The sequence below is a fragment of the Orcinus orca genome, chromosome 14 (assembly GCF_937001465.1).
Source record: "Orcinus orca chromosome 14, mOrcOrc1.1, whole genome shotgun sequence".
Taxonomy (NCBI): Eukaryota; Metazoa; Chordata; class Mammalia; order Artiodactyla; family Delphinidae; genus Orcinus; species Orcinus orca.
Window position 1 is genome coordinate 27306408 of NC_064572.1, and position 15867 is coordinate 27322274.

Sequence of the window (15867 nt, forward strand, 5' to 3'; positions counted from 1 at the left end):
TGGATGTATCATTATTTTAATAAAACTTAATCCTGAACACAGTATGCTAACAGTATTTTAAAGTTGACATCCTAAAGTATTTATTGAGGCAGCTGCGTGCGGAGTCTGGGATGAGCGTCTTGGCTGCGGCAGGCGCTGGGCGGCTGTACGCCGTGCGCGCAGTCTTTACTTGTCTTTGGAGAGGAAAGTACTTCAGCTCCGGGAATGAGCCGGCAGAAAACAACCCGGTGACCCCTATGCTGCGGCATCTTATGTACAAAATCAAGTCTACTGGTCCCATCACCGTGGCCGAGTACATGAAGGAGGTCTTGACCAACCCAGCCAAGGGCTATTATGTGAACCGTGACATGCTAGGAGAAAAAGGAGATTTCATTACTTCACCTGAAGTAAGTCAGATCTTTGGGGAGCTCCTAGGGATATGGTTAATCAGTGAATGGATAGCCACTGGAAAAAATGCAGCTTTCCAACTGGTGGAACTGGGCCCAGGCAGGGGTACCCTCTTGGGAGATATTTTGAGGGTGGCGCAGTGGTCGAGAGTCCGCCTGCCGATGCAGGGGTTGCGGGTTCGTGACCTGGTCCAGGAAGATCCCACACGCTGCGGAGTGGCTGGGCCCGTGAGCCATGGCCGCTGAGCCCGTGTGTCCGGAGCCTGTGCCGCGCAACGGGAGAGGCCACAGCAGTTAAAGGCCCGCGTACTGCAAAAAAAAAAAAAAAAAAAAAAGAAAGAAGAAATTTAAATTTCTTGATGCTATATGATTTCTGCTTGAAATTAAGAATTGAAGGATTTTTTTTTCAAAGAAAATTTACAAATATCTGACAAATAAGAATCTTTATTATATTGTATGTTTTTGGTGGTGGGGGTAACCCACTGATTTATGTTTCCAGGGCTCTATTTTGTATCTTTTTAAATTGGCAAAGTCATTTGAATATAAAATATTTAATAAGATTCTCAAACAATATTTTGTTTCAAGAATTTTAAAAATTAAGCCCAAAGCTTTTTTTTAAAAAAATTTTTTTAATTGAAGTATAGTTGATTTACAGTGTTTCAGGTGTACAGCAAAGTGATTATATATATATTTTCAGATTACTTTCCATTATAGGTTATTATAAGATATTGAATATAGTTCCTTGAGCTATACAGTAGGTCCTTGTTGTTTATTTTATATATGGTAGTGTTTATTTGTTAATCCCAAATTCCTAATCCCTGTCCCCCATAATCCATTCTTTATGCTTGTCTTTTGGAAAGAAAATGCTTGGCTTTATCATTCCCCTGCGGAAACATCTTTGGCAGCTACCCTCTTATCAGTACAAGATGTTCACAACCTGACTTGTTTCTGTGCTCTACCTTGAATTCTGTGCTCCAAACTATATGCACCAAACTATACCCACAGCTCTTAAAATGTCTAAAGGATGCTTCCCTAGATCAAGTCCTGAGAACTCTTAAAAAAACAAAGAATTTAAAGGAATGTAAAGAAAATAGCCAAAGGTGTAGTTACAGACTTTATTTTTGATCATATTTCTGAAGGATTTTTCTCTTGGGGAGAAGTTTTTCTATGTATAGTTTCATCTCAAAACTAAATTTGGAAAAGTCGCCTTGTCCTAATCAGTCTGTACCTGCATATTCATGTCTCAAAAGTAGGCAAATCACCAGTATTAAATTCAAATGAAAAATATATTGATGTACTTTATGCAATTGGCATTGAATTTTTAGCATTAAGATATTGATAAAACATTAGTATATTCCTTTTTTTCCTCATGTTTACAGTAGCAAAAAAATGTGTGTGGCTAAGAAGAAATTGAAAATGGGAAAGAATCTCAGAGTTAAACTGTCAAGTAATTAGTGCCATTCAAATCTGATTTCTTGTGGATACAGTCTGATCATCTCAGGGATGAGACTATTTTGTAGGCATAGCAGCTTTTTCGTTTTCTTTTTTTCTTTATTTTTTTTCAAGCTGTTGCCACAGCCTCCTGCTGCCCAAGGTTTGCTGGCCTAATCACTTGAGATACAGCAGTTTGACTTTCGCATCACTTTCTAGGGCCCTACTTGCTGTATCAGTGGCTAGCCAATGATCTTCTTTGGGATACTCCCTTCATAGCAGCTTTCTATTTTTATTTTATTTTTTTTTAATTTTATTTATTTATTTTTGGCTGTGTTGGGTCTTGTTTCTGTGCGAGGGCTTTCTCTAGTTGCGGCAAGTGGGGGCCACTTTTCATCGTGGTGCGTGGGCCTCTCACTGTCACGGCCTCTCTTGTTGTGGAGCGCAGGCTCCAGACGCGCAGGCTCGGTAGTTGTGGCTCGCGGGCCTAGTTGCTCCGCGGCATGTGGGATCTTTTCAGACCAGGGCTCGAGCCCGTGTCCCCTGCATTGGCAGGCGGATTCTCAACCACTGTGCCACCAGGGAAGCCCCCATAGCAGCTTTTAAAAATCAAGCCTAGCTCTTTACCCATGAACTTGCTGTGTGGCCCCAGGTGTTCAGTCAGCTTGCATCTGTGCTGAAAAACTGTGACATTTCAATACATCTGGTAGAAGTGAGCCAAAAATTAAGTGAGATTCAAGCATTAACGTTGACTGAAGAGAAGGTCCTATTAGAGCGAAATGCTGGATCCCCAGTATATATGAAAGGTGTCACTAAGTCTGGAATTCCAATTTCCTGGTACCGAGATCTGCAAGATGTTCCAAAAGAGTACAGCTTTTATCTTGCACATGAATTTTTCGATGTTCTTCCTGTGCATAAGTTTCAGAAAACACCACACGGATGGCGAGAAGTACTCATTGATATTGATCCACAGGTTTCTGATAAACTGAGATTTGTTTTGGCGCCTTGTGCCACCCCAGCAGAAGCCTTCATACAATGTGATGAAACAAGGGATCACGTGGAAGTGTGTCCTGATGCTGGTGTTATTATTCAGGAACTTTCTCAACGCATTTCAGAAACTGGAGGTGCTGCCCTGATTGCTGATTATGGTCATGATGGAACTAAGACAGATACCTTCAGACAGACCTCACAGCTGACGTGGACTTCAGTTACTTGCGCAGAATGTCCCAGGGGAAAGTAGCTTCTCTGGGTCCAGTAAAACAGCAAACATTTTTAAGAAATATGGGCATTGATGTCCGGCTGAAGGTTCTTTTAGATAAATCAGATGAGCCATCACTGAGGCAGCAGTTACTTCAGGGCTATGATATGTTAATGAATCCTACGAAGATGGGAGAAAGATTTAACTTTTTTGCCTTGATACCTCATCAGAGACTTCATGGTAGAAATCATCAGATGAATGCATGTCAGTCAAAACCCTCTCCATCACCTGTAGCTGGGTTTGGTGAACTTGCTTGGCGGTGATATTTCAGTTTGGACTTTCTACTCCCAAGTTGGCCTAAGAAACTAGACTAAAGGGAACACATTTTATATATCACAGGTAAAATAAGTATTAAAATATTTTATCTCTTCACAGCCAATAAAAATAGCCCATACAGTACAACTGAAAATTGATCTTTTAAGATTGTGTTTGATTCTTGGTACAAATGTGTGTTCTCAATTTAATGAAACTTATTATTGGGTTTCCTCTAATTAATAAAGCTCGTTGCTGTATTTTTATTTAAAAAAAAAAATAAAGTATTTATTGAAACCTGAAATGAAACAATATACTGACAATAGGTGTCTAGTGATATTCCAGCAAATATCACAGAAAAATAAGTTACTTTAAATTCATCTAGTTTGAAACCTACTTCTCTGTAGCATCCTGGTAGTCCTCTTCTTCCTTCTACTGATGGGAACAACTCCATTCCCCTCCACCTCCCCTTCCCCACCTCCTCCCCAGGTTCAGCTGGGCAGCTAGAGACTACATTTTCCACATTCTTCCTGACTAGTTAAAAGGGTAACATGTGAGATGCTGAACATACAAACAGACCTGGCAACACCCTAGGGGATGAAAGAATAAACAGCTCAACTAATATCCTTTATCTATATCTTATTTCCCCCACCAGGGACTAGGGACCAGGGATTGAACCCAGGCAGTGAAAGCACTAAGTCCTAACCACTGGACTGCCGGGAAATTCCTGCCTTTATCTTTTAGATGCTCTTTAGACAACAGCTTGAGTAATATTTTATATTTTATTTTTAAAAAAATATTTATTGGGGCTTCCCTGGTGGCACAGTGGTTAAGAATCTGCCTGCCAGTGCAAGGGACACGGGTTCGAGCCTTGGCCTGGGAAGATCCCACATGCCGCAGAGCAACTAAGCCTATGCACCACAACTATTGAGCCTGCGCTCTAGAGCCCGCAGGCCACAACTACTGAGCCAGTGTGCCACAACTACTGAAGCCTGTGCACCTGGAGCCCGAGCTCCAAAACAGGAGAAGCCACGACAATGAGAAGCCTGCTCACCGCAATGAAGAGTAGCCTCTGCTCACTGCAACTAAAGAAAGCCCACACACAGCAGCAAAGACGCAACACAGCCAAAAATAAAAAGTAAATAAATAAATAAATAAATAAAATATATTTATTGAGACTTCCCTGGTGGTGCAGTGGTTAAGACTCCGCACTCCCAATGCCGGGGGCCCAGATTCCACCCCTGGTCAGGGAACTAGATCCCACATGCATGCTGCAACTAAGGAGCCTGCGTGCCACAATTAAGGAGCCCACCTGCTGCAACTAAGACTCAGACGCAACCAAATAAATATTTTAAAATTTTATTTATTTGTCTGCTCAGGGTCTTAGTTGCGACATGCATGATCTGTGTTGCCATGTGTGGGATCTTTAGTTTCAGTATGTGAACTCTTAGTTGCAGCATATGGGATCTAGTTCCCTGACCAGGGACCAAACCTGGGCCAAGTCCCATGAGTGATGTATTAAAACAGTAATCTTTTAAAAACTGACCTTGGGGGGAATTCCCTGGCGGTCCAGTGGTTACAACTCTACGCTTCCACTGGCAGGGCCAGTTCGATCCCTCATCTGGGAACTAAGATTCCACAGACTGTGGTGTGGCCAGGAAAAAAAAGAGATGTGAGAAATTGAACTCTGAAATACGTAATACATGTTGAAAGAAATTTTAAAAGACCTAAATAAATGGAAAGATACTCCATATTTATAGAATGGATACTTTATGTTGTTAACCCTGGGAATGTAAACTGGTGTAGTCACTGTGAAAACAGGTTCGCAGTTCCTCAAAAAGTTCAGTATAGAATTTACCAAGTAACCCAGAATTCCACTCCTAGGTATAAACCTAAGAGAATTGAAAACAGGAGTTCAAACAAATACTTGTATGTGAATGTTCATAGCAGCATTATTCATAATAGCCCCAAAGTGGAGACAACCCAAAAGATCAACTGACAAATGGATAAACAAAATGTGGTATTATCCATTAAAGGTAATTATTTTAGCTATAAAATCGAATGAAGTACTGATGCCTGCTACAACATGAATCTTGGACACAATATAGTAAATTACAAAAGCTAGCCACGAAAGGCCGTATGTTGTATGATTCTATTAATATGAAATGTCTAGGACAGGTAGATCCATACAGAGAAAGCCGATTAGTGGCTGCCTGGGGCTGGAGGGAGCAGGGATTAAGCAGTGACTGTTTAATGGGTAGGGGTTTGTCTCAAGGGAGGAGGCGATGGTGGTTGCTTTTCGTATTTAGATACTAAAAGCCCTTGAATTGTACAACATAAAATACTTAGAGCAGTGAATCATACGTTAAAAGAATTTCATCTCATCTCAATTATTTAAAAAAGTTAGCAGATGCCACTGGATATATCCATTCTCCCAAATACTTGTACAAAAAAAAAAAAAAAAGCGAAAAAACACAAAATGGCGGAAGCCTTATCGGATCACGTGACCGCCGATTCCTTTCCTTCCCACACTCGGGGAAGCCTTTTCCTTTGAGCTTGCGCAGAGACATAGGCTCATTATTACGCGAGGCCAAGGTAACCCTTCTTAGGCGCGCTCTAGTTCTAGCTGCTTAGTATGAGGGGTGAGCGCCTTGAAGTCTCGCTGGTAAGCGCGCACATAGAACGCAGGCCCGTAAGCGCCGTTCCTCGGAGAGATGGGGAGGAGGGGAGAGGCGCGGAGGAAAAGGGGGAAGTTGGCGCATGCGCGTAAGGCTGACGGGTTTGAAATGGCTTCGGTGTTAGCCGGGACCGGGTTCAGGTGAAGGTCTGGTCCTCGCGGTTGGAGCGGCCGGCGGCTGAGCCGGGGTTCTTAACGTCCAGTCGGATCCGCGGAAGGGCTGGGAGCGACCGATTTGGTAGCACGGCGTCCGTAGGCCGGCGACGGTGGGCCTCTCATGGGACTGGGACGGGAGGGACACGGTCCCTTTTGTGCGGGTCGGAGCAGGCCCCGCGCGGCCGGCCCCTCCCCCACCGCCTCGCTTTTTTCCGGCGGCCCCTCGGGTGTCCCCGGCGACCATCAGCCTCATCCTCGGGCTGGCGGCCTCGAAGGAACTGCTGACCGCCGTCCCTAGCTCTCGAGCCGCTGAGGCTTTAGCCTCCTGGGCTGCGGTCCGGGACGTCGGGGCCGCTCACGGCGGCACGGCTTTTGGGGGATGGAGGCCTTCTCCGCCCCGCCGGGGGCTTAAGGGAATCAGGGCTCTCGGTATCCCCTTCTTGGCGTTCACCTTGGCTCGTGGGACGGAGGTTTCCGCCTCCCCTGGTCTGCGGCCCGCGAGGAGCTAGGGCTGGAGGAAGATGGGTGGCAGAGCTCTGGCCTCTCCGAGGAGTGGGGGGAAAGGGAGTGCGCGGGCTGAGATCTTCGCCTCTTCTGGCTTGATTTTGGGTGGAGGGGTCTTCGCGATGGTTCTTTAAGGGGCAGCCATTATTTCAGCTGTCTTTCCCCTCGAGGGAGGGGAGAGAAAAGGAGCCCCCCAGTTCCTTCCCTGCTCTAGAAAGTAAGAAGATGTTCGTTATTTAAATGATATTCTTGAATCCCCTTATTCGGTGTCTCGTCCCAGCTTCCGTTATTGGTTTCTCCACTTTCAGCCCCCAGCTCATTGCCAAAAGAAACACGCAGGCTATATTTCTTTTGAACGTAAGGCTGTGTACTTTTTATTGTTAAGAATTGGATAGAAAACAACAGATGGTATTCTCTTTAAATGTGACAGTTTGTAGTCGCAGAAGGAAGTGCTTTTCTTGTAAGTCTACCCCAAATGTCATATATTGAAATTGGGTACTTTTGGTGAACTACTTGATGTGAAATGTTTTTCCTGCATATCGGACGTTCATATGCCCCTTGTTAAATAACTTGGCCTACAAAGATGTCCTTGACAAATTGAACATTTCTTTAAAATAATACTTTTGTGATATTTGTAGTTTGGTTGAACTTTAACCTGTGGATCCTTTCTTAATAGATCGCTGCTATAGAAGACAAACAAGTGAAGGTTTTCTCCCTCCCCCTTTTATCATGGCTCAGTTTGGAGGACAGAAGAATCCGCCATGGGCTACTCAGTTTACAGCCACTGCGGTATCTCAGCCAGGTCAGTCGTCTTCTGAACACATGTACTGTAGATGTATGTCGGGTTGGAGATAAAACTATGTGAATTAGGCTATGCATAATATTGTAAAAAAGTTTGCAAATGCTGTATGTTTTAAGCTTATCTGTGAAACTTCTTTTAAAAATTCATGGACCAACTATCAAAATATGTTTTACACAGCAGTTTGGACAGTTATATATAGTTTTTCAAACATTAAATTGATTAATTGGTTTAATTATGTTAGAGGTTCCTCATTTGTCATGTTAAGGTGTCAGTATTCATAAGTTATACTTAAAAATAAATGTATTAATCCATACTTTATAAAAACTATACATGACTGGTTTTCAGTTATTTGAATTTAAAGTAGAAACACCAGCTCTAAAGAATTTATCAAGCAAAGGAAAATGATAAATAGATGTAAAAGGAGCAAATGAATATTTACATTTTCAAAATAAAGTCAACAAAAAGTCATTTTCAAAATAAAGTAACAAAATATGTCTTTGAAAGTGTTTCCATATTTCTTCCCATTGCTCTTAGGAAGACTTTTTTTTTTTTTTTTTTTTTAACTGTTTCTTGACTTATGGTTTGAAAATTAAAGCAAGTTTCCTAAGGAGTTTACAGAATGAAATTTTGGGTTTCTTTGAGTACCCAGAAAAGTTTCACCTTATTCTGTTAATTTGAATATATTTTTATTTATGACATACCTGGTACTAGTTCTTTGCTGCATTTTACTTAAAATTTTGTTATTTGAGGTCAGTTGCAGAGACAATGTGATCGTCTAACTTCGGTGTTCTAAATATGATGGACATGATTATCTTGTTATATAGGTGACCTTTCTCTTTTTCTATTAATTAATTAATTAATTAATTTTGGGCTGCGGTGGGTCTTCGTTGCTGCGCACAGGCTTTCTCTAGTTGCGGCGAGCAGGGGCTACTCTTCGTTGTGGTGCGCGGGCTTTTCATTGCGGTGGCTTCTCTCGTTGCGGAGCACAGGCTCTAGGCGCGCAGGCTTCAGTAGTTGGAGCTCGCGGGCTCTGGAGTGCAGGCTCAGTAGATGTGGCGCACGGGCTTATTTGCTCCGCAGCATGTGGGATCTTCCTAGACCAGGGCTCAATCCAGTGTCCCCTGCATCGGCAGGTGGATTCTTAACCACTGTGCCACGAGGGAAGTCCCGGTGACCTTTCTCTTTAAGGAAATGGATATATTAGGGTTTTTATTTTAATTACTCTTGATTTGAGGGATTAAATGATCAACAGTTACTTCTGCAGACAACTGAAAATAATATGAAATAATAGTTAAAGATTATGTTTATTCAGATCTAAATATTTCTCCTCTGTGTTAAATAGTGGGGAACCTGATAATGACTTAGTTTTTTAAATAAATTTATTTATTTATTAATTTATTTATTTTTTGGCTGCGTTGGGTCTTCGTTGCTGTGCGTGGACTTTCTGTAGTTGCGTCGAGCGGGGGCTACTCTTCCTTGCAGTGTGTGGGCTTCTCATTGCGGTGGCTTCTCGTTGCGGAGCACGGGCTCTAGGCGCGCAGGCTTCAGTAGTTGCAGCACGTGGCTCGGTAGTTGTGGCTCGTGGGCTCTAGAGCACACGGTCAGTAGTTGTGGCACACGGGCTTAGTTGCTCCACGGCATATGGGATCTTCCCAGGCCAGGGCTCGAACCCATGTCTCCTGCATTGGCAGGAGGACTCTTAACCACTGCCACCAGGGAAGTCCCAATGACTTAGTTTTGTTGAAACAGGAATTATTAGCAGCTACTTTGTGTCCAGAAACAAGTGCTGTGTACTGGTATTTTGGTAAACTAAGCATGTTTACCTGTTTTTTTCTGCATATAATTTGTTTTAATTTCGTACCAATATTGTTCCAGTAGAATAGCTGTTATGGTGGAATTCTATTGTCTGTAACTCTTAACATTTGTATTATAATTACTTAAATGTATACTATACTGTTTGTTTTTAAAACTTCTATTTTTTTTTAATAAGTTTATTTATTTATTTTTGGCTGAGTTGGGTCCTTGTTGCTGCGCATGGGCTTTCTCTAGTTGCAGCAAGCGGGGGTTCTTCTTCGTTGTGGTACGTGGGCTTCTCGTTGCCATGGCTTCTCTTGTTGCGGAGCACGGGCTCTAGGCATGCGGGCTTAGTTGTTCCGCAGCATGTGGGATCTTCCCGGACCAGGGCTCGAACCTGTGTCCCCTGCATTGGCAGGCGGATTCTTAACTGCTGCACCACCAGGGAAGCTCAACAGTTTCTATTTGTGCTGTAGGAAATTATTTATGGATTTTCTGGGACCTGTCATTAATCACAGTTTTTCAAAATCTGATATATATTGTTTTTTTTTTTAATAAAATCTGATATTTTATTGATACATTATGACTTCAGTACCTAGGCAAGTGTTTTGTTAGCATCTGTGCTTAGTTTTCTTACAAAAATCCTGGAGTAGTTTCTAAGTGGAATTCTATTGACAATGTTTTTATTAAAACATTTAATTTTTAGGTGCTATATTTTGAGCTGTTTCCTGAAAGCCTGATATAATATTTTCTAACCTTCATTTTCAAGTCTTTGTGACTAATCATTATCTTATTAGAGTTGATTCTCAGAGCCAAGCTAATTTCTATCAAAGTTGAATTTTTTTCAACTCTAAGGCAATTAGAATTTTGTTTACACCTTAAAAACCTTATAGTTTTATTTACACCTCATTTCAATGGAGAACATTTTAGCCTAAGTATATAATGCCTTAAGTTTTCTCCTGGCAGCTTCAACTACAATTTGAGAAAAGATTTCAGCAAAGAACATTAAAAGGACTTAATCTGGGTAATAGTATAGCTACCTGTTTTATTCTAGTTAAAAAAAAAAAAAAATATATATATATATATATATGCATGCCAGATATATTAGTATCAGAGGTCAATGTCATAAATCAAATAATCACGCAACAGAAAAAGGTTAACTGAATAATTCAGTTCAAATGAAATATTTTGATCTTTGTGGCTATGTATCTGACTCATTTTCTCCTGAAAGCAATATAAAAAATTACTACTGTTTCCTTTTCGTATATAACTTAAGGTGGTTTTGTTCAGTTAATGGCTTTGCTATTCCATTTTCTAGCAAGGTTATCTTGCATTTGTACTAACTCTGAAAATTCTCAGCTAACAGTGATTTGAAAATTTCAGTGCATTCACACAGGTGACGTATTTAAAATAAGATTAAAAACTTCAGTAAAAGCATGCACGCTAGCACTTTATTGCTGAAATCTGTCATAAAGTCCAAGATCAGTATTTGAATTGTTTCTGATTAATTTTAATGCTGAGTCTGTTCAATTAAGGAGTTAGTAATTTCTACATGTCTGTCATTTAATTTTCTTTTCCTTTATTTCCCGTATTCAAACATATATCAAACCTTGACTTTTTCCCCCCTTGAAAATGCCTCGAATATATTCCTCTATTTTACATTTAGGCCCTTTGCACTTTACATGTAGATAACCGCATCAGCTTTCTCTTGCTTGCAGATCTTATGCCAAAGTCTCTCACCTAACTTTCAGGCCCTTCCATACCTTTCCCAAAGCTTTATATCCTAATCTGTGATGCTTACCGTAAATCATTCACTTAAGTCAGGATGCTCTTTTCCCCATGTATCACTTAGTCATACTCTATATTTATTATCCTCTATTAAGTTCTCACTGCTTTTATTTGCTTTCCTCTTTTACTGGATATGTTGCTTATTATTTCTCCCCCAGCTCCAGTGTGTCTGTCAGATATGATATTCCTAAAGCATAATTTCTATCTAAACTACTGAACTTTCCAAAGCTGAATGGGCCCTGAACTAGATTCTGTCTCAATTCTTTTTTCTAACAGATGAAGAATTTGAGGCCCAGAAAAGTGAAGAAATTTGTTTATCAACAGAAGGTCACAGAAGAGTCCAATGTTAGGACCTCAAAATAGTGGTTATTGTTTCTTCCATTACTCTGTTCTTTTATTCATCGTCAAAAATATCTTCAAGGACTTTTAGAATACAGTTCAAACTGCTTGAGATGGTATTCAGGATCTTCTGTATTTCCAGCCTCATTTCTCATATCTCCTACACTGAAATACTTCTTTTTAAATATCTACCCTCTTTTCTATCTCCTAGCTGAAGTGCTGTATTACATATTCAATGACAGTCATAATTGGGACCAGAGCTTTAAGGTTTGAAAGCTTAACAGTTTTCTGTCGTGTAAAGGGACATTGAGAGAGAGAGCTGGCAAATCACTGACTGAATCTTTAAATATCCCGTAGATTAATTATAGTGACTTAGGAGTATCTTCAGTATATTTGACTCAAAATATTTGCATGTGTATATGTACATAATTGCAACAGTATTAAAATGTTTGGGTGGATTTAGCCAATTCAGACCTATTTTCTCACCCATTTCTTTGACCATTTGTAAGATGACTACATTCTGGCTATAGACAAAAAAAAATGAACTAGTTCCGGAGTTAAGATCATAGTGCTATGTGGTACTTTAACACAGGTGACTGAGGCTAATACAATTGTTTTAAATGTGACTTCATTTAAAATTGTTTTATACGAATTTTATTTTATTTTATTAGTTTATTTATTTTGGCTGTGCCATGCGACTTAAGGGATCTTAGTTCCCTGACCAGGGATCGAACTCGGACCCATGGCAATGAAAGCACCCAGTACTAACCTGGACTGCCAGGGAATTCCCTATACAAATTTTTTTTTTTTAATTAAAAAATTTTATTTATTTTTGGCTGTGCCATGCAGCATGTGGGATCTTAGTTCCCTGACCAGGGATGGAACCTGCACCCCCTGCATTGGAAGCATGGAGTCTTGACCCCTGGACTGCCAGGGAAGTCTCCCCTGTACAAATTTTAAAGGTCACACTTCATTTAAAGTTATTACAAAATATTGGTTATATTTCCTGTGCTGTACTATATGTCCTTGTTAGCTTATCTTACACTCAGTAGTTTGTACCTCCCGCTCCCCCACCCCAATCTTACCCATCCCTGCCTTCTCCCCACTGGTAACCACTAGTTTGTTCTCTGTATCTGTGAACCTGCTTTTTTGTTATAATCACTGGTTTGTTGTATTCTTTAGATTTCACAGATAAGTGATATCGTATAGTATTTGTCTTCTGTCTGACTTACTTCACTTAGCATAATGCCTTCCACGTCCATCCATATTGCTGCATATGGCAAGATTTCATTCTTTTTTATGGCTGAGTAGTATTCTATTGTATATGTATACCCCATATCTTCTTTATCCATTCATTTGTTGATGAACACTAAAGACGCTTCCGTAAAATATGACGTCATTTTTTCTACCTCTTTAATCTGGCCCACTGGTTGTCTTTTAAAACCCTTATCTCTTGAGTCAGAAGTTCAAATTGTTAAACTGCAAGATTCATGATCCTTTTCAAACAAATAATAGCTGATGTACTATGTATACTTATATTCGTTATCTCTTGATAGAGCTGGATATTTCCAACTCATTTGGTAGAAAAAGAAGATTGCAGGAATTCCCTGGCTGTCCAGTGGTTAGGATGCGGCGCTTTGCCCACTTTCATTGCCGGGGCCCAGGTTTGATCCCTGGTAAGGGAACTAAGATGCTGCAAGCCAGCATGGCCAAAAAGATTGCTATTGGTGTGGGCTTAACTCTTGTTAAACACTACTAGTGCTATGTAACAAGAAACTGTCTCCAAAACATTGTTCTAAGAGTAAAAAAAAAAAAATGCACAGAAATCTGTTAAGGTTAAGCCTCATTGTTAGTACATATTTTCTCCCTTATCCTCTGAGCTTGCCTTATTTGTGCTCTCATCCAGTGAGAGCTGCATCAACATACCAAACCAGTGAGTGCCCGTCTCTCTATCCTTAGTTGAGTGTGCAACTCATGTTTATGCATTTGTGGCTTCTCTTGCACTATGTGTTTTATGAATAATTTTGGTCTATTATAGCTGAAAATGTATTGGAAGTAACATTGAAAGTTGGAATATTAACTTTGGGTGATACAAAACTCGTTGAAAGAAATGGAGTTGAAAACTAGGTAGATGTCTGAGGCATTCAAGGATGGAAGAAATCATGACGTTACAAATAGTGTCTTTAACTTCCTGGGAGTGTTGACCAACATACTTGAGTAGTAGCTAGAAGAGATTATGGCCAGGATCACTAGTCATCACTTCCATGGGACTTCAAGAGAGTGGAAGAGCTGTTGTCTGCCAGGCTATTAATCTTTATAGAGACTCCCATATAACACTGACTTATTTAAGGCTTTGCCTCTTCTTTATAGAACAGTTCTCTCCACTAAGTAGAATTTTCTGTGATGATGAATATATTCTGTGTCTTCATTATCTAATATGGTAGCCACTAGCCACATGTAGCTCTTGAGCCCTTGAAATGTGGTTAATGTGACTGAGGGACTGAGTTTCTAATTTTATTTACTTTTCACTAATTTAAATTGAAATAACCATATATGGCTGGTGGCTAGTGTATTGAACAGTGCGGTTAGTATAGAAGATTACAACATTTAGAATATGTTATATTTAAAATACTATTTTGTGCCTTAATTTTTTTTAATATGCCCATGACTTATTTATTTTACAACTGGAAGTTTGTACCTTTGACTCCCTTAATTTCTTATTCTTAATGCCTTAATTTCTAATTCTTAAAAAGTAATGAGTATTTCCAGTTATTTGGGTACGTTATGGGCTTAGAATAGTACCTCAAAAGCAATAGCAATGCCTTGACCAGTGAGTTGTCTGATTGTAAGAAAGTTATCTGTGCATGAGGGCATCAAAAGTTTTGAATTTCTATGAAATCTAATCTTTAAAGATCACTTTTTAGGAAGGATGTTGAGTTGAAGATGACACTTAGGAGACTTGTTCACTTGGTTTAAAACTTGGGTTTATACGTGTTTTAGTAAATCCACAAGTTATAAAGAGAATCCCCCACGTCTTTATGTTGTTTTTCTTTCCATACAGTGTAAGATTGCTTTTGAACATATATTGATATATGGAAATTTCGAAGAATAAAGCATTGCTTGACCAGTGCCTTAAAAAAATTTTGCAAAAGATGAAATAAATGAAGTTTCTCGGATTAGCTTGAGTTTTGTTTTTTATTATTTTATTTGTTTTTATTTTTTATTTATTTATGTAAATTTATTTATTTATTTTTGGCTGTGTTGGGTCTTCGTCGCTGTGTGCGGGCTTTCTCTGGTTGCGGCAAGCAGGGGTTACTCTTCGTTGCGGTGCTTGGGCTTCTCATTGCGATGCCTTCTCTTCTTGCGGAGCACAGGCTCTAGGCATGTGGGCTCAGTAGTTGCAGCACGCAGGCTCTAGAGAACAGGCTCAGTAGTTGTGGCGCACGGTCTTAGTTGCTCCGTGGCATGTGGGATCTTCCCAGACCGGGGCTCGAACCGTGTCCCCTGCATTGGCAGGCGATTCTTAACCATTGTGCCACCAGGGAAGTCCCAGAGATTTTTTGTTTTTTTAGCCTAAGGTTGCTTCTAAGTAGTTTTTTTTTTAATTGAAGTATAGCTGATTTACAGTGTTGTGTTAGTTTCAAGTGTACAGCAAAGTGATTCAGTTATGCATATGTGTATATATATATATGAGGTTTTGAATTTTATTATTTCAGAAGGATCACCCATCTTAGTAAAGATGGATAATACATCTTAGGTATAAGGGTAATAAGGATTTTTAAATTTGTGAGTTTGATAAGATCAAGGAACAACAGACGGGACAGGTTTCTCTTATGTGTTTTAATGGTGTGTTCACTGGTATTCAGTATGTCATAACTACTAGTATGTCATAAAATGAAAGCTTCAGTCATATGAAACTGATTTTACATTTTAGAAAATAATATATTTTACATTTGTCCTTAAAGCTTTAAGGAAACTTACCCCTTAGATTTACTTATTAACCTCTGGTAGCCTTTGGTCATTTAGGGCTCATTTCATAGGTTTGTCTGTGGAAGTATTGTTACATAGTTATAAGTATATCTGTTTCAGATGGGCCATGAGACCTTCAACAATCATATTGAATCAGGTACAGATAAATGAACAGACTGTTCCAATCTGGGTAATTGGAAAAAAATCTCCAACTGATAAGTGTTAGGCCACTTATGGAGAGAGAAAGATTAAGTCAGAGATTCATACCTTTGTACTTTGTAAGTATAGAATTATCTTACAGAATATTGATTATAGAAATTCACAAGAAGAGTGGAGAATGCTATGAACAGGTATTCAAGGATACCTTCTTACATAGCCACAAAAAAGAGGAGCATTAATAAATTTTAATGAAATGTACTTTATTGAGGTTAAAATCGCAAAGGTAAATGATTTTAAAGAGAGCTACATTATACAGACATATAAAAGCCACAACCACATGCACAGTGATTTC

The 15867-nt window shown here is 39.8% G+C and overlaps 2 protein-coding genes across 5 annotated transcripts in view; both read left to right on the forward strand.

Moving 5' to 3' along the window:
- The first annotated feature begins 94 nt into the window (after nt 1-94).
- On the forward strand, nt 95-3484 carry LOC101275472 (protein arginine methyltransferase NDUFAF7, mitochondrial-like). Its single transcript, XM_049697213.1, is given in 3 exon segments — nt 95-518; nt 2470-2995; nt 2998-3484. Coding segments are annotated over 3 exon segments (1275 nt in total). The 5' UTR covers nt 95-110; the 3' UTR covers nt 3339-3484.
- A 2489-nt stretch (nt 3485-5973) lies between these two features.
- CCAR1 (cell division cycle and apoptosis regulator 1) overlaps nt 5974-15867 on the forward strand; it is a 55162-nt gene continuing 45268 nt past the window's right edge. For 2 of the 4 annotated variants that reach the window (XM_004280810.4, XM_033407610.2), the window contains exons 1-2: nt 6091-6270; nt 7341-7466. In XM_004280810.4, coding sequence (XP_004280858.1) covers nt 7394-7466 — 73 coding nt within the window. In that variant the 5' untranslated portion in view covers nt 6091-6270; nt 7341-7393. Of the gene's footprint in view, nt 5993-6090; nt 6271-7340; nt 7467-15867 lie in introns of those variants that run through there. The other 2 variants (XM_049697212.1, XM_033407609.2) reach the window with 2 other exon arrangements.